Source organism: Calidris pugnax, unplaced genomic scaffold (assembly GCF_001431845.1).
Source record: "Calidris pugnax isolate Ruff unplaced genomic scaffold, ASM143184v1 scaffold188, whole genome shotgun sequence".
Taxonomy (NCBI): Eukaryota; Metazoa; Chordata; class Aves; order Charadriiformes; family Scolopacidae; genus Calidris; species Calidris pugnax.
The window spans coordinates 9,077,257-9,095,455 of NW_015091257.1; the positions used below are offsets into that span (position 1 = coordinate 9,077,257).

At 38.8% G+C, this 18,199-nt stretch overlaps 1 protein-coding gene across 2 annotated transcripts in view; it reads left to right on the top strand.

The window, feature by feature from the left end:
- TBL1X (transducin (beta)-like 1X-linked) overlaps positions 1 to 18,199 on the top strand; it is a 145,080-nt gene that overhangs the window by 73,108 nt on the left and 53,773 nt on the right. For both annotated transcript variants that reach the window (XM_014960319.1, XM_014960320.1), the window contains exon 3: positions 11,769 to 11,876. In XM_014960319.1, coding sequence (XP_014815805.1) covers positions 11,819 to 11,876 — 58 coding nt within the window. In that variant the 5' untranslated portion in view covers positions 11,769 to 11,818. The remainder of the gene's footprint in view (positions 1 to 11,768; positions 11,877 to 18,199) is intronic.

Genomic DNA, 18,199 nt, shown 5'->3' on the forward strand with positions numbered 1-18,199 from the left:
ATCCCTCATCCTTTCTTCTGCATCAGCATGTGTCTGCTTGCCTTTGTGTAAAAAGACTCTAAGCTCCTGTCACCTGAGTATGAAGCAAAGTTAATGCAAGGAAAATATTTTGATAATTCAGTTGCAGCCCTCTAAGAAACCCGTGCAAAGCGTATACTTATTTTAGTCAAATTTGTGTGGATTTTCACTGTGATGGAAAAGGCACTGTGCCATGAGAGCAACCTCTCTGCCAAATGTCAAGTCCCTGCTCCGAAGTGTGGAAGCACTAGAGATTCGCCTTGAAACAGCTGTATAAATATCTGCAAAACTGTGTTTTCCCCACCTTCACTCCGAAACGACTGAACTATTTTTGCTTATGCCTTCCAGAAAAAGTTTAGCCTGAGGCAAACACTCACCGTGGAGCTTTACAGTCCCAACAGTTAAAATGGAGTCAAATTCAAAGTGATAATATAAGCTTATAATGTGTCATACTTAAGTATAGGTGTTGATGTCTGCTCCTTTCGTAATACTTCAAAGACTGTTGAATTTCTGCAGAAAAAAGAAGAGACCAAAATTATCTTCCCTTAATAAGAAAATGCAAAACATATGTAAAAAATAGTGAAGAGTGAAAAAATTAATGAAAATTCATCTTTGAGTAAACAATACACAAATGCTTATACTTACTATGCTAATTTTTCATTCCTGCTGAAAAAATTGTAACATATATGGTTCATGATTCATCTGCAAGATACCTTCAATAAGCAAAGGATCATTAAGTGGGGTTACAGAGCTCTGTTTCTTTCCCTCGTCCTTCTGGCTGCTGAGTTTCACGTTCTTTGCTCCACAGAGTTTTCATTTCAGCAACCTGTAACCAGGTGTGAAGTGTGCTCTCCTGGGAGCTGGAAAATGCAAGTTTGAACCTGCTAATTCTTAAGCGAATACTTTAATCTTCCATCTCTTAAATCTCTTGTACCGCTTCCACTGCCACTTTTCTCCTTTTTTTTTTTTTTTTTTTTTCAAAAAAAAATATGTAGTCATAGACTATGCTGGTGGCTACTTGTTTGTTGGGCTCATGTTTCACTCCACATTTTAATATAGAACCACATATCTGTCTCAGAATGATTTAATCTACAGACCTTTTTCTAGAAAAAAAATAAAGGAACCCAATGCTACTTATCAATACTCCTTTTTTTTTTTTTTTTTTTCAAATAAAAATACTGAGTCAGTTCTCTACAGCCAAAGATACAAATTGGAGCCTACATTTGGAGGGGAAATTTGAAGCAATGAATCCCAGTCTCGGACAAGTGTCTAATCCATGGCTACAGGAAAACACATAAATCTTTGAAACAGGCACATAACTTTCCCCATTCCTTGTAGAGGGAATTTCATAGCTAACTGGCCTTTGAGAATTATGTTCCAGAAGCTGGATGACTAAAATACTCGCTTGGTTACAGTATCCTTAGAAGATCCAGTAGGCATGACAGTATGGAGCGTTACCCTATCTACCTTCCTGCATGTCTTTCCCAAATAAAAATTCTTTTTCTGAATAAAATTAATGAAGAGGACAATGAGGGAGACTGTTCCAGTTTGGAAAAATTACTTCCTTTCAGTTAACACCGATACTGATGTTCATTTTAAAGTCGTATGGAGATTTTGCATCTTTATAACACTAGTGTAGTTTCTCGTGGTATGAACTGAAAGAAACGAATGATCTGGGTTGTATGAGCGGGAGGGCAGCCAGTTGGTCAAGGGAAGGGATTGTCCCCGTCTATATGGCTAAGAGCTAAATGTGGGAGCACTGAAATACCCTAAATTTGTGTATTTATTTTTCTGTTGTTCCGCTGCGCTATCCTATACAGTCTTTGTCCTTACAGGATTTAGCATCGACATTCTCTTAGGATTATTCAAGGGAAAACATTAAGTATTTATAGCCATAGTTAAAATATTTATAAATAGTTTATAATAGGATGTGCCGTAATAAAAGTTTGAAATAGTTTCCATTATAATTCTTTGTTTTCACATATTCTAAAATTTACAAAATACTTGTTTTCGGGGGCGAAATTTTCCGTGTTGTGTGTCTGAAAAGTATTTTTTCCTCCTTAACTTGCAGTATAATCCTTTCAACTATTTTGGAATTAAAGGCAAATGGGAAAAAGACTTTTTCCCTTTGTACAATAATAATAATAATAAAAATAAAGAAAATCCTCAGCTACACTTTTAACAATACCACAGGGAAAACAAGTTAAGGTTGACATATGTGGTAAGATCTACTGCCTTTGCTTGCTCTGAGGGAAAAATTAAAAATAAAGTCATAAATGACGGAAAAATAACATCAAACTGTTCCCAGTAACATCTGCTAAGCTTATTAGCAGAAACTAATAAAAACCCACCCCCTTAATGACGTCGCTGCACATTCCCCTTGCCTGAGGCCATCCAGACGTGAACTAGCCGGCCTGCTGTGGCTCCCAACTGGTCTCCAGACCTTCGCAGATGCTTAGTGTGGCTCTTGCTCACTGGGCAGCCACACAGCCCCAACTTGTGAGGGGTCAGGGATGTGCCTGTCCTCTTCCCACGCGTGCTGAGCAACACTGGTGCTTCTTCTGTCCACTAACGGCTGCGTGGGGACAACCTGCACAGCTAAAAATACGTAGTTTTTTAGCCCATGATGTTTTATATCATCTTATACCTAGAGCTTTGCCAAGTCCAGGGGTTGGTTTTGTCACGCAAGTTATAGGTGTTGTCATGAGACAGTGGCATACCAGAATGGCTTTCAAGTTTTGGCTTTCTCTAGCTGCACCAGTGTCACGCCATCCTAAAAGGTCCTTAAATAGCATGAAGTTCAAATGTACATGGGTTCGAAACACAGGTTTTACTGAATATCTGTGCCTTGTGGGAGAGAGGGAGTAACACACAAATCTACAGGTATGTGGACAAACAGGTCCTTCTGCATGGCGTGGGTGCTGAGTTTGTGTTGCTGCCTCTTGCCTGGAGAGCGTTTCCTGCACCCCACAGCTCTGGGACAAAGGAATGAAGTATGAGATGACAGGCGTGAGAAGACCTCAAATGCCTTTATGCTTCTGCAGGTCACCTCCCTGGTCTCACAGCATTTATGCAAGGCACCTGCTGTGCCTGTCCATAACGTGTTGGGTAGCGGAGTCCTCTAACGCTGTAGCTGGCACAAATACCATTGCGACCAGTAAGGTGATAGCGGTGTGGTTTTTAACATGAGGGTTCACATTCGAGGTGGGATAGGAAGTAGTTTATGTAGGGAACACAGTAAAAGCCACACATGGATGTTTTATCTTCATCTCACTCTTCAAAAATAAGGCGCACAAGCAAGACACAACCTGATTCTGCAGCCTAATTAAAGCACTTAGATGTGTAGGGAAAAAACAGGATTTTGGCCCCTACTACCAGAGTTGCGCCATTTTAAACAGTGAAGTTGCAGGAAATAATTAAAAAAGCCTTATTCAGGTATGCCATTTTTGAGCAAGGCCTTCAGGCTGTCTCTAACTTTTTCTTCCAGGCCCATGACTCCTGCATTCCTTCCTATGCTGTTGCCTCATTTAAAATGGGCATCGTGCCTGCTAACCCTATTGCCCATGCCATAGGTGGCTTGAGGCCTTATGGAGGTTTCTGGAAGCTCCTTTTCTGTCCCAGCTGCATGGTGTCACCTCAAAGGCAAATGTTTTATCTACTGGACCTTGGTCTATCCCATCACAGTTGGGCGTTTGCCTAACTCCATTCTTACAGGCAATCTTGGGACTCAGATACCTCACACTGATGTTTTAGTGAATCTTTACTGTTAGGTGTCAGAGAAATTGTCCACAGCTGATAAAGAAACTGTACTTTGTTCTAAATGTTTGGGGGACTGTTAGTTCTAAAAGTTCAGCTATGTTATTTTACTCATGTCTGCGGTCACAGAAAGAAAACGAAACAGGTACAACCAGTTCTGGTAGGATCTCATCCCAGCATGTTCCTCTGTGAATGTGAAACACGGATGAAAAATGTAAATGCTAATGTTTGCTCCTTTTGGTTTTGTTGAGGTTTTAGTAAAAATCTAGGTAAATGAAGCAAAAAGTTAAATTTGAAGTAGTGTTAATATGGTCAAAGAAAGCAAGTAATGATAGAGTAATTGTGCCATCATTTTAAAGTTGTAACCTTCCTTAACTTTTTTGAGCATGTAGTGATACTTGTAAGATTTAAAACACATTTCTTGTTGCATTATGTACATGGAAATCCACACACGCACACACAGAAGTAACTGCACAATCAGACAATCATGCATTTTGGCCTAATTGGTTTGAAATGAGTGGACACATGCTATTGTCCCCCGGTTTGTCCTAATTGCCATTTCGTGCTCATGTAAGGAAGAAAATTCTGATTATGTTTAGTGGCAGCATTCCCAGTTGACTTCAGTTGTTCCAAGAGTGATGAAGTATCTTGATTCTCAAACTGAATCAAATCATGTGTTTTGATTTCTCAAGCTTCTGCAATTCCTTTCTTTTTTATTTTAAAACAATTAATTTAATTTCATTTGCAAGCTCTATAACTACCGTCAACCATTACTCCCCCATCAATCTTATTTTTGGCTTCCTGGAGCTTTCCATACAATATACTAGCGTAAACAATATTTTTGTTTATTTAAAAAAAAAAAGAAAAAAATTAATTGAAGTTGCCTCTTCTTAGAACTAAGCTATAAAAGAGGTATAACACAATTGCACTAATTAAGAAGAGCAGTTGGTTTTGTTTGCTTTTTTTTTTCCCTTAGCAATGTGCCAAAAAGGAAAGATCAATACAGGAAACCCCATTTCAGTCTTTAGCAAAGGGAGTTGGAAAAGATCCACTTGAACTCTTAGAACTGAAATGCTGGAGGCTGATGTAATTAAGTAAACCAGCTGAGAACTGAAAAATAACCTGATCAAACTAAGAGATTATAAGCATGAAAGAGCTGGTGCATAGTTCTGCATCTTTTGATAGACGAACTAGAGTTTGCTGGGAATTTGGTGATGAAAGGCTTCTCTTTTATTGACAATTAGTTATTTTGTGCTGGAAATTGTTGATTGATTGAAAAGTTCTTAGAAATTGCTGGAATATCTCTTGTTGCACTTTTTTTGTAAATAAATAGATGTGGGTTTGTTTCCAAATGGCTTTTCAGTTTGAAATGTAATTTATAATTTAAAGAAAATAAGTATTCATGCAGAAATAGAACTTTCTGCAGTGGTGTCCACCAAAGTGTTTAGTTGGCCAAGTTATTTTTACTATTTTTTTTTATTAGGTTTGATTTATTTTTTCTTTACATGTTTTGAAATTTTACTTGATGATGTATTATTTTTGTTAACATTTTTCCTAGGACAGGACAACCATTTTGATAATTTATTGCAGATTTTTAAAGGATAAATACAGAAGCCACAGTTATGCTTTAAAAAAAAGAGAGACTCATTTGTGTAAAAGCATGTCTTTATAGGTATTGCATAGTAAAACTGACCTTTTCCCTGAACTAAGTTTTTATTTTATTTAAATGAAAACTCCATATTTGTCGGATTTAGCCACACGGCATTTGATTCAAGAGTGACCTCTTCGAGACAGAATTGCAGGTTCATTGATCAGTGCCATGTGTCTATAGTTGTCATTCCCTCTACCTCCTCTTTCTTCAGTTGGCACCAGATTTTGAATGCTGATAAGGCTGAGTTCAGTGATTAATTGTATGAGATACCCTAACACGTCAGGATCCAAGCCAGACCTTTTTTATATCCGTGCCATTTTTCATGAAGCTCTCGGATACAGATGCAGTTGTTACTACTTTTTTGTCAGAATGTGGTCTTACAGGCAGCAGTGAGAATGGGGATGAGCTGAGGCTCTCTGGGGGTTTTTTTGGTTAAGTGTGGCCTTTTAAAAATCACCAGAGGGTCAGTATAAATAAATAGACTTGAAAACAAAACCAAAAGGAAAAGAAGAGCCAGCCTTAACATTTGGTAATGCAAGTTTTCTGACAAGCTTGTTGCCTTTTCTCTTTGAAGTCCCTATAGCTGCTATAAAAGTTGGTGACAGAGCTCTAAGTGAGACAGCACATACTGTACAGCACAATAACCATTCTCGAAGGAGATTGTCCTGTTCTGCAGAATCTCAGCTTCCATTTCCCCCAAACAACAAATTTGTTACTGTGTTTGTGAAAAAAACCTCAAAATATTAACAGTGTATGTGACAGAAAGACATATGTGAGCATCTGTAAAGAGCCTGGGACAGTAGCTCTGAGAGGTTTCAGTTGTCTCATTTTTGTCATTAAGTCGTTCGGATGACCTATGGTGATCATTTAGAGAATGAGGATAGTTTAACTATTTGCCTCCTCATTAAGAAGAGCCAGAGAGATATGGTGCAGGCGAGCACGTGTTGATTTTCTTTCTTAAGTGCATGATCTCCAGAAGGGGCAGCTGTTTATATTTTAGTTTAGTTGTTCTAGAGCAAGGTGTCAAGTTCAGGCCTTACAAGGAGGAATCTGGAACTCATGCATCTACAAGCTGGATTTTGAACAAGGCTAGCTGTTATTTTGGTGACTGGCATAGGTGGAGTTTGGAAAGAACCGTCCTACGTGCTCCATACCTTGTAATCAGCAGGAATGCAATGGTCTCATTCCCTTGTCAGGACGCTTGTAAAGAAGAGATGTTTTACTCTTTAGCTTCATGAAACGGCAGGAGAGACTGCGAGGGGAGAGGAGGGCGAGTGTGCTCTTTTCCTCTCCAGAAGTTCGGTTTTGGCATTTTGGGAAAGAAGCGTGCTGGAATTCCTCCTCGAGAAGAGGCAGCTGTGCTAAAAGCCAAGACTGAGGAATGCAATGGTGTGGGCCAAGCAGAGCTCGTTAGCCTTTGGGGAAGAACTGCTGGCTGCTGACTCTGTTCTGGCTCTATGGTAAGACACAGCCTAGAAATACAGAAGCGTAGGGCTCACTGAAAGTTTCTGATGAAAGTATTTTTCAGCAAAAAATACTGAGATTGACTAAAATGACTCGTTTTGTGAGAAGTGGCTTCTGGCTTTGGGAAACGTTGTTTTTCATTAAACTACAGAGCATATGCAAAACAGTAACACATTGATTTAGCTATGCTGTCACGGTGCCTTCCTCAAGTCTATTTTAGTTCTCGTGTTCACATTCTCTTCTCTGAGTTGGGGAGACTGTAGTGGGTCCTGAGAGACCATCCATGCATGGAGCCATCTTGGATAAGAAAATGGGAGCACAAGTACGTGACCTCCGGTTCCACGTGGCAAATTTGATAGCATCAAATGTTTGAACTTTCTGGAATGTTTTCATTATTATGAAACCTTTCATTTTTGCCTTTTTTTTTTCCCCAAAATAAATCTACAATTTCTTTTCCCCTCCCATCATTCTAATGACAATCTTGTTGTCATTAAAATCTTGGTTGGGAACAGACATTTTGGCCTAGCCTTGTCAAATAGGTAGGTAAATAGTGCAACCCCTCCAGGAGATATATGAAAATTTGTGGGTTTGGGGTTAGTTTTTAAAGGGGAGGGTGTTTATTTAACAATAATGACTCCCAAAAAGTCCTCCCGAGAAGCTGACGACTGCTCAGCACTCAGGTAAAGCAGAGCAGAGCCTGCAGATTTCTTCAGGGGGTGAGACCAAGGGCCAGCCTCGCCAGCTGATGAATTTCTGTCGGCGGGGCTGGATGCAGAAATGGGAAGTGCCGGGCTTCCTATTTAGGTTTTAGTTTAGGTGCTTTCCCTAAATGTCTGACCTGTTTCTGCCTTCCTGAGGGGAAGATTGGACTGGTAACTCCCAGTCCCTGTGGATGGCAATGCTGCTTCAAGTAGCAAATGTAAACTCTTTTCCTGAAATAGCCTCGGCCGTCCCCTGCCACGCGGTTAGCCCGGGGGTCAGGACACGGCCCTGGAGGACCCTGTGAGCACGATTTAGAAGAGAGGCGGAGGAGTTGTGTCTTTAGATGCTATTTCGAAGTTGGAAAAGTTATTTTCCCTTGATTCAGCCAGATCTCCCTTATTTATGGCAACAGTGCTAAAATAAGCTGGAATAAGAGCGAAGAGCAATCCTTGAATAAGGGGATGGCATGTAAATAAACTGTTCTTGGTCGACCTGACTAGCACTGTGCTGAACCATAGCTAGACGAGAGTCTGCCTTCTCCAGAGCTACTTGCATGGCCCATTAGCAAGATTCCCAGTGCTTCAGGAAGGTTTAACTTGAGAACCGTGGTATGTCGGTGCACAGAGCCAAATCTGGTCCGGTGCTGTACTCCAGGAAATAAGCTACCCTAGTTGCCCAGAGCACGGAGGAGTGTGCTGCAGGGTTAGCTTTGCTGGAGCCAGCTCAACTCCAGCTGAACAACTTACTTCAGCAAAAGCCAAGCAGCCCTACAAGCACAACGGTAGCGTATCTGAGCTAATAATCCAGCTTTCTACCTCTGTATGGGAAGCGTTTCTGCCAACCTATCCCAGCACAACTGAGAGACAAATGTTTATTTAAAATGAGTGTTAAATTTAATTTTGCATGGTCTTGGCAACCCATCCACCAGGAAAGGGTTGAATGTTTGGGATCCATTATACTCTGGGAAGTCTTAATGGGCTTTGCTCACATGTTTGGACGTTCTCAAATATCTGCAGGATCACAACCCAAATTCTTAAGGCAAGATCGAAGTAAATAAAACTTTCTGTTATGTGTAATTTGGTACAGGAAAAAGTGTTGCAAGTAAAGAAAGCTCAATCACATGTTTGAATGCTTTTGGTAAATCCTCTTGACATTGTGAAGAATTAAAATGCTGGTTTAGATGTGAAATGTCTCCAAAGGCACATCAGTCTTGTTTATAAGCTATAATTTATTTCTTGTTACAGACTATTAATCTAGGTAATACCGATCTCTAGTAACAAAAGGAGACCATCAATTAGCAGAAATAAATCTATCACAATGCTAACTAAAGTTTTCCATGATTTTCTACAGAAATTTGCATTTCTACATTAAAATAAATTGTATTGAGGGGGAGGCTAGTTGTTTGTTCTTTATGAATCAGACTTGGAGATACACGAAAGATAAGTATGTTCCTCTCCTCCCCACCATGTCTTCTGTAACCTCTTTTATTTGAGGTGTTTATCTGTGGAGAAGAAGGAAATCAAAAAGAGTGTTAATGAAATTGAGTATGGTCTTTCATAGCTCAGCCAAATTTCTAATGAATAGATTTCTCTGGGTCAAAGCCAAGATCTGTGTATCGTTTTGGATGGGTGAAAGCTTTATAGTTGTGTATCTGATTGCTGCACTGGCATCTGTGGGAGGGAAGAAACCTTAAATGTATGAGTGGGGATCATCTGGTTATTTATGTCATGGTAACAATGTGTATAAAGATATGATCCGACACATATGTCAAAGTAATTCCTGTTGACTGACTTCAGGGAAAATGCATTGTAAATCCAGCCACTCGGTGTGCTTGGGATTCTGATACAAAGGTAGCTGCTGGGGAGGTTTTTCTGGGGCTGTCAGACTATTTATTTTGCAGTCAGACTGATTTTCTCTGGTTTTAATTCATTTAAGAAAAGTCTTCTTCAGAAAAAAACAAAACCCAACGCTCCTCCTTTCCCTTCCCTTCCCTTTCCCAAAGCAACCCTCTGTATGTGGGAAATATTATGTTGTCTTAAATTAGCAGGATGCATCCAGAAACAGCATTTGTAGTTTCTTGATTTTTTTTTAATAAAGTTCATTTTACCACAAAGTACGTCATTGCTGAAACTGAATTTTTGTAAGAGGTTTCATCTTTACCAACTTTCCTACCACCAAATACCGAAAGTGCTATTTTTAAAATGCTTTTAGAAATGTTACGTCGGGTGTTTTTTTTAAACCCACAGCTATCAAAGTTTCTTGATTTATTGTATATCATGGCCATAGCAGTGATACGGGTTTATTTTAAGTACTCAGACGGGGATGAAAATAACCTTAACTGTTGCCATGAATGTCTGTCTTGTTCTTCATTGTATGGTGATGGTTGTGCAAAAAAAAGGGGGCATGGGGATTTGTTAATTATTCAGAAACAAGTCTGTTTATCTGGAGGAAGGACATATAAAGTTATACTGGACGTAGTGCTTTCACTGCCTGCAGTTGCCGGCCTTGGTAACTAAAGCCCTTACGGCTACCAGTGCTTCCAGTCTCCTGATCCTGTGGCAGAGAAATTTGAGCCCATTTTACAGATGAGGGATTGAGAAGAAAAGAGACCAAACGACTTCCCAAGGTGATATGTGGCATGTGACACGTACGTGACAGAACTGGATGTTGGATGCAGCTGGTGTTGTCCTTATCCAGGATCCCAGCAGAAAGTGATCATCCTTTCTAAAGTGGATGAAATTTTTCCCACTGAGACTCCACGATTTTCAATGTTTTGTTTCTTCTTGTTCTCCATGAAGTGAAAACTGTAACAATAAAGAATATGGAACAATAAAGAAAATGGAATACTTGAGGAAGATGTCTCCCAAATTGGCGAGCTGTTGTTTCTTATGGAAAACCCACATCCGAGCCATTGATGAAACGTAGCAGCCCAGGAGAATAAAAGGCTTACCAGGGTTTGAAAGACCTCCATTTACATAAATATGCAGAGACATCTGTTACAGTCAGGAGTGACCTGCTGGTTTAAATCATCAGCGGGGGAAACTTGTAGTCGCTCAGCATTGGTGCAGTAGCAGGTGCTACTTTAGGCAACAGGAATTGCTGAAGAGGTTTTCGATGAACAAAGACCTTTCCGCTTGCCAAGAAGAGCCATACGGGAAATGGAAACAAACGGCACACGCCCACGGCCTTTCATTGGTGATAGGCGGCGAGCGCCTAGTGTGTGCTTCCGCGTCCAAATCTTTACACCATTACTTGTAGGTATGGTGTGGCTGGCAAAGCTTATGTCTGAGAAGCACTTACAGCTTTTCAAACCAAACTACTTAAGTCGGATTCCCAAACAGAAATGAATCATCGGGATTTAATGGAAAATGTTCCAAACAAATTTATCATCTAAAAACCAATGTTTGTATTATCAGAGTATAAGCCCAAAATAGTAATGTAAAACTGTCATCCTAAAGGTTATGATTACTTAAGTGAATAAGTGAAGTTGAATTCTTGCTCACCATTCATCAGCAGACACATTTTAACATTGTAACTTTATATAATGCCAAGATATTTGTATTCCTTGTTAGCACAAGGTATACGATGTTCTCTGTTTTTGTTTCTCTCTCTCCCCCCACACCCCAGGATAAAATTCGTAATCTCATTTTAAGTTTTGATTTGTTTCTATTTTATAGGAAATTTATTTAAGTTCTCTGAGTAACATGGTTTTGTAAGGAAAGAATTTGTCTTTTCAGTGGATGAACTACTGGACAGAAAACGAGATTACAAAATTGGGGCTGCAAAAAGGTTATGATTTGGTGTGTTATATGAGACTGTAATCACCAGCAGTTCTGAAAAGGAAATGCTCACACAGTAAAAAGGAGTGTCTGAAGAACCTGTGGTAAATCCACAGAAGTAAAAGAGTTGACATTTGCAAAGGCTTCCAAGTTTTAAAATGTTCCCTCTGACTCTCTCATATATGTTAAATACTGCTCTTTAATTATAATAAAAGGTACAGTACAGCTTGAGAACTTGATCTACAACATTTGATGGGTTACTGACATTGGGATGTAACAGCTCTAATAACTACATAAGGTCCTTAGATATCTTAACAATTCGCACCTCTATTTTGATAACAAATTACATACTAAATCAAGATAAAATAAAACCTGTTCTTTTCTTCCCTTTTGAACAGAGCGTGGATCACACTTCTCGTAAACCTCATCATAGTGAGGTTGGGCTAAGATGAGCATAACCAGTGACGAAGTGAATTTCTTGGTGTATCGCTATCTCCAGGAATCAGGTACATTTCCTGTCTTTCTTCTCAACTTCAGGTCATAGATGCAACGGGAAAATTGGCTTTTTGGATGGTGTTGCTTTAGGAATGTTGGGTTAAGTGTTTCATGCTGATAAACTCAGACTGATATTTCTTGCTCCAACCCATGTTTCTTTGAAATCACCAGTCTTGAGCATAACAAAAGTGCAAATATACGCAGGTACAAATTAAACATTGCAGTTAGGCAAAAAAAAAAGGAAATAAATAACATTATGTTAACAAATGGTTTTGTAGAGTTATATCATCTCAGCCAAAGTCATTTTTTGGCAGCACAGGCACAAAGAACATGAAAATGTTCTGTTAGTGCAGAGATGATAAGGGACATGAGAAACATTGACAAAGGATTTATAGCCAGGATCCCAGTTTACTTCGTACTGGCCCTATGATACGGGTTGTTGAAAGTAGAATTACCTAAAAATAGTTGTTGTTTCATATACTGAAATAATAACAAAAAAAATCTGTGAAAAATACATGTCTTCCTTTCATAAGTCTTGAGGCCAGTTTTAGAATAATCCCTCCAGACTTGAGAGATGTCATGGACAGAGGACCAAAATCCCAGCAGGTAGAAGGTACTGGGTTAGCCTGCTTCTGTTGGTCGTTATAATTAGCATTCATTAGATACGTTATTTTGACTTATTTCTTCTATTTCCAAGACTATTTTAATCCCAGGAAACCAAAACCCTGTGCAAGGAATGTCCACTGAAATTGAGAAGATCTATAATAGTTTTTTCAGGGTTTGGTCTTTTAAAGCAGCTCTTTGAGAGTCCAGATGTGGCCTGTGTTAGTAGCTGTTTTCTCACAATGTATTTTTCTCTCTAAGAATGGAGGTTATAAAAAAAATAGTCTAGTTCTGGCATGCAATTATATTAAGAAAGATAGTTTTAAAAACTAAAATTTAATCCAGTCAAAGTTTATATTTAAAAATAAGCTGTTGGGTACCACACTGGTTTTTGAACATTAGAGCTGCGCACAGTTGGACATAACCAAAGCCTGAAGAGTGCTGAAATTGTTTTACGTTGTTATATTTGTGTTGTAGAAGATTCTACATAACAATTTATTAATACAGTAACTTTTTCTGATGGGGAAAAAGAAAACCAGCCTTTTTTATTCTTCTTGATAAGATCTGTAGGTGGGTTATTGTTGTGTAATGATTCAGAAGGAGGCTTTACAAAGTCAAACAAGAATGGTGGTATCAGCCAAATGTCAGGAAAAAGTTCTTTTAGGTAACCCCTCTCCCACAAGCAAGCAATCACTTTTCTGTTTTAGGGAGAAACTTCACATACAAATTCTGATATTAATTGCAGCTTGTACTGCTCTTGACTTCTTATGTAAAGGGCCAAATGTTTTTCTTACTTAATCCGCACATACTAAAGGCATTCACAAAAACATTGTGTTTCCACTGTTTCTGTTGTATTTTACCCTTATAGGAGAGTAGAAGTTGAGGTTAAATATTTGAAGAAATAGTCAAATACGCCTGAAACTGAGCATATTGAAATCTAGATGATTTAGTAGATATACCAGACAGTATTTTAAAAAGCTTCTTATATTCAGTTTTAATCTTTGTTCGCACTGTCATTGTTTTTTCTAAAGAAGTTTTTGTATCTGTGTTTTCAAGTAGACTAGTAAGACAACCCGTTATACAGCATCTTGCCTTTTCACCTGCTAGTATAAATGCCATAAGATGCAACAGCATAATAATCAATAGTTTCAGAAATAATGTATGCCAAATTTACTGGGCTAGTATTTAAATGCAGTTTAAGTTCACACCCCTACAGTTTAAGGAGTTTGCCAAAAACCAGAGTTATTGTGTTGTTTATTTATTAACGTTAGCTGAACCCAAAGCTTCTAAAAATTAGATCAAACACAGCCATAAAGGTTGCTTATAAGACTGTACAAAAGTTCAAATTTTTTTTCAGGTATTTGTCCTTTAATCTTATCCTGTAAAACCTGAGACTTTCCCATAAAATGTAGGCAAATGGGGGGAGGAAGAGAGAAATGACAAAAGGAAATATATAGGGCAGAACAACTATGTAAAAAGCAAACTGTCCCAATAATATTTCAAGTATTTTGCAACTGTAAGGCACAGAAGCACTTGAGATTATTTGAAACATTATAGCAAAGGTACTGATGGGTGCTTTACACTTCATTATGAAAATGCTGGCAGGTCATTCTAGTAGAAATACAGCTCATCTAAAATTGAAGTTAGAAGTGAAATTCAATAATTTCATTTCCTCCTTAATTCTATGTCAGATTAGAAAACTTGCACAAGAGACTTGAACTGTCTAAACCATTATTGTTGCTTTTTAACAAATCTTGGCATACCAAGGGGAGTTCCAGTGAACTGGAAAAAGCAAATGTTGTGCCAGAAGTTTTAAAGGTTAAACAAGATGATCCAGGTAACTATAGGTCAAGCAAAGTCATTGGAAGTTTGAAACTAGATACCTCCAGCAAAAAATGAAGAGATGACAGCATGCCTAATGCCAGCCAGCAAGTTTTTATGGATAATAGGTCTTGTCAAACAAACTTGATACTGCTTTTTCCAAGATCACAAATGAAGTTGACAAAGATAACTGTGCTGACAATAATGCACTTAGACTACTTTATGACATTTACTTAGCCTTGTTGACACTGTGGTTAAAAACAAAGCGAAAGAACAGTGTGTAAAATCAGTCTAATCCAGGGTTACCAAATGGATTAAAAATGGACTAACAGAAACATCCTGAAAAGTGATTAGAGTCGGGGAATATTCATCTCACAGGTTGCTTCTAGTGGGAACTCACAGGAATCTGTTCTTGGCATGATACTTCTCAATAGCTTTATCAGTTACCTGGAAGGAAATATAAAATGATTCTCAAGTACATTTGCAGATGGAATTAAGTGAGTGGTAAGTTGTGGCAGTCTCTGAGTTATACTGGCTGATCATGGTGTTTTAACAGAAGAAAATGCAGCCAGGGAGACTGCTTTGAGTTGCCGGCTGCTGGAGAAGATGCCTGGTCCAGGGGCAGTATGCTTAAATCCCTCCAGCACAAGACAGGACTTGGAAAAGTTAAGGCTCGAATTGCTTAGCTGTGTTAAAATAAGTAAGTAAATAATCGCCTCTTCACATAGGTGACTGTCTCAGGGCTTTCCTATGCCCAGAAAAACAAAGCAGTCAGGCGTGATTTCCATTGAGGCTCCATGGGTTGATGGCATAGGAATTCCACCACTAAGGTCACTAGGTGGTGTCACTTCCATTGTAGGACCATGAATGTCACTTCCACTGAGGAATAAAGAAACCTAGTGTTTAATTTCAGTTTAAGATTGTTACTTCCTATCCAGAAGTTAAGTCCTGCAATGTTCAGTTTGCTCCTTTTTGAATATGAGCTTTTTGGTGCACAGTTTAAGTGGCCCAATTCTTAAAAGTGCTGAGTACCTCCAAGTATTGTTTATCTCAGAGTCAAACTTTTAAATGTCAGGTTACATTTATTTGTGGGTGTCTTGATTGAAAGATTGCCTTTAAGTGAAAAGGTTGGCCTCAGTTACTAAAATCAGGCTTAGGTTATGTCTGTACTATGAGTCTACTACCAGTGTGGAGACAGGAGCGTACAAAATACTCCTGTGATGAACGTAGTTATACTAAAAAAGCAGGTGCATTGACAACAGTGAAACAAGCTATACCAAGGAAGCCACAGTTCTAGCATCCAAATTATGTTGGTTCAGGTTTGCACCTCTTCAGACTCCTGAGAAGCATACTTTTGCTAACAGCCATCTTCACTGCTGACATAGTCCTTCTGTTGGTTTTCTTCAGCGTGCAGAACTTTTTCTACAAAACCATGTAGAATTCAGAGTATAGAGTTTTTCCTGTTCTGCTTTGTCTGCCTAAAAGAGAAACAGATAATTATTTGTTTTTTGTAATGATGGTCAAAGCAGTAGAATGCAATGGGAGTAATAAGGATTCCAAGGAAAATTGAAAAGGGGTGAGGAGGGGATGACAAAACCAAGGGAAATCAAATCTCTTACATACCTTTTAATCTAAAATGTGCTGCCATCTGTTCTGAGTGACAAATCCTGTTATACGTCCAAATACTACAATACATTACCTTCCTTACCCAGCCTGACGTGTCAATTCCGTTATTAAAGCGTTTTCAGATTTGGTATTTTTGATTCATTGATCAATTTAATTGTATTCCTTTTCCAGTACTTACATGCATTTTGCACTATAGAATCCTTATCTGAAAATCAGCTCCCCAGCTGTCTGCAGCTTATGCTGCTCTCTAGTAGAGCATTTATTGTAGTGGATGTCTGGCAATGACTTTTTAGAGTTAAGATTGTGTAATAGTTTCCATTTTTGCTTGTACTTTTACTGTTCAGTTTTAATTTTTCCATGTTTTATGACATACACTTGATAAACTATTCCTCAGTGTACAATCCGTACCATGTCCAAGACAATAAAAACACTAGCTGGATGCTTTTGCTAAAAAGATGTCAATGAAATATTAAGCTGCTAACTTGGGACAATTTACCATTATGCTTTAGAATTGTGATTTGTTTTCTTCCCAACCGTACAAATTAAGGCAGCTAATAATGTAGCTGTTTTCCATCTGTAGATTCAGGATGACAGCAGCGCATTGGTCTGTTTGGCTTATAGTTGACACATTTTCCTTGTTTTCCTAAAGGATAAGATTTTCTTTCAGGTTTTAAGCACAGGCTCAAGGGCACATACAGCATGAGGCGTTTCTATGAATCACAGCACAAAATCCTTTGTAGAGTTAGGCATGTGCAAACATGGGCCTTTCCTGTTAACTACACCCAGGGCATCTTACTCTCATTCTGCCTTTAGAAATTACGAGAGAATCCAAAGTATGGATATTCTGAAGCTTCTGGGATTTCATCATTGTGATGTTGTCCAGCTAGATATTAGTAGTTGGAATAGTAGTAGTTTACAATTTTTCCAATGTTATTTACAACTTTTTTTAAAAAGAAGCAACAAATTTTGAAGGAACATATCTTCTTTATCATAGAATGGTTTGGGTTGGAAGGGACCTTAAAGATCATCTAGTTCCAACCCCCCTGCCATGGGCAGGGACACCTCCCACTAGAGCAGGTTGCTCAAAGCCCCATCCAGCCTGGCCTTGAACACTTCCAGGGATGGGGCATCCACAGCTTCACCTGTGCCCCACCACCCTCACAGGAAAGAATTTCTTTCTGGTATCCAATCTTATTTTCTTTTTTAACAGAGAAACTTTATACAAAATGTAAATGTTTCAATTTGCTTGGGTAAGTTCTCAGGCAATAGAGAATGACTGAGGATCAATATTCTGTTCTTTTGAATTCGTGCCTTATGCAACAGTCTTTACTTACATAAGCCTATATAATTATTCTCTGAAGTCCACATTTTTTCTGGATGTGAGGTACGTTTAGAGAATTTTGAACAACTGTGTATTGGCACAGAGTTCCTGAGTCACAGATGAGAAAAGTGCATGTTGAAAATAATTCAGATTAAGCATAGCATAAAATATTGGCATATATAGGTCAGCTAAATTTGCTTCAAAGCTAACTGCTTCCTTTGCGTAGGAAGGCTGCTGCTAGGTAGAAGGGGAATGTACAGTGCATGAATTTTGCTTAAACTACTAAAATTTACACCTTGAAGAATAATTAATTAGAAGAATGAAGCACTTGGTCAATTAAAGCACTTGTCCAGTGTGACAGTAAAACCAATGATGTTTACTGATAGTAGAGTCAGTGGATAATGATTTTTCTTTTGTTTTTTGTGGTTTTTTTCCAATTTGGCTCATTAGGATGATAGGAGAGTTCAGGCTGGATGATAGCTCAGGAGATGATAGAACCAGAGAATAGTTCAGGTTGGCAGGGACCTTTGGAAATCATCTAGTCCAAGGGCGCGGCTCAAAGCAGGGTCAGCTGCAGCAGGTTGCTCAGGGCTGTGTCAAGTTGGGATTTGAATATCTTTGAGGATGGAGAGTCCACAATGTCCCTGGACAGCCTGTTCCAATACTTGATCACTATCACATTAAAGAAATATTTTATTTTGTTTCAGTGGAATTCATGTGTGTTTCAGTTTGTGCCCATTCCCTCTGATCCCATCACTGGGCACCACTGAGAATCACAGAATCTTCTAGGTTGGAAGGGACCTTAAAGATCATCTTGTCCAACCGTCAACCTAACTGACAAAAAAAAACACCCACACAACAAACAAGGAGCATCATCACTAAACCATACCTCCCAGCACTACATCAACCTGTCTTTTGAACACCTCCAGGGATGGTGCCTCAACCACCTCCCTGGGCAGCCCA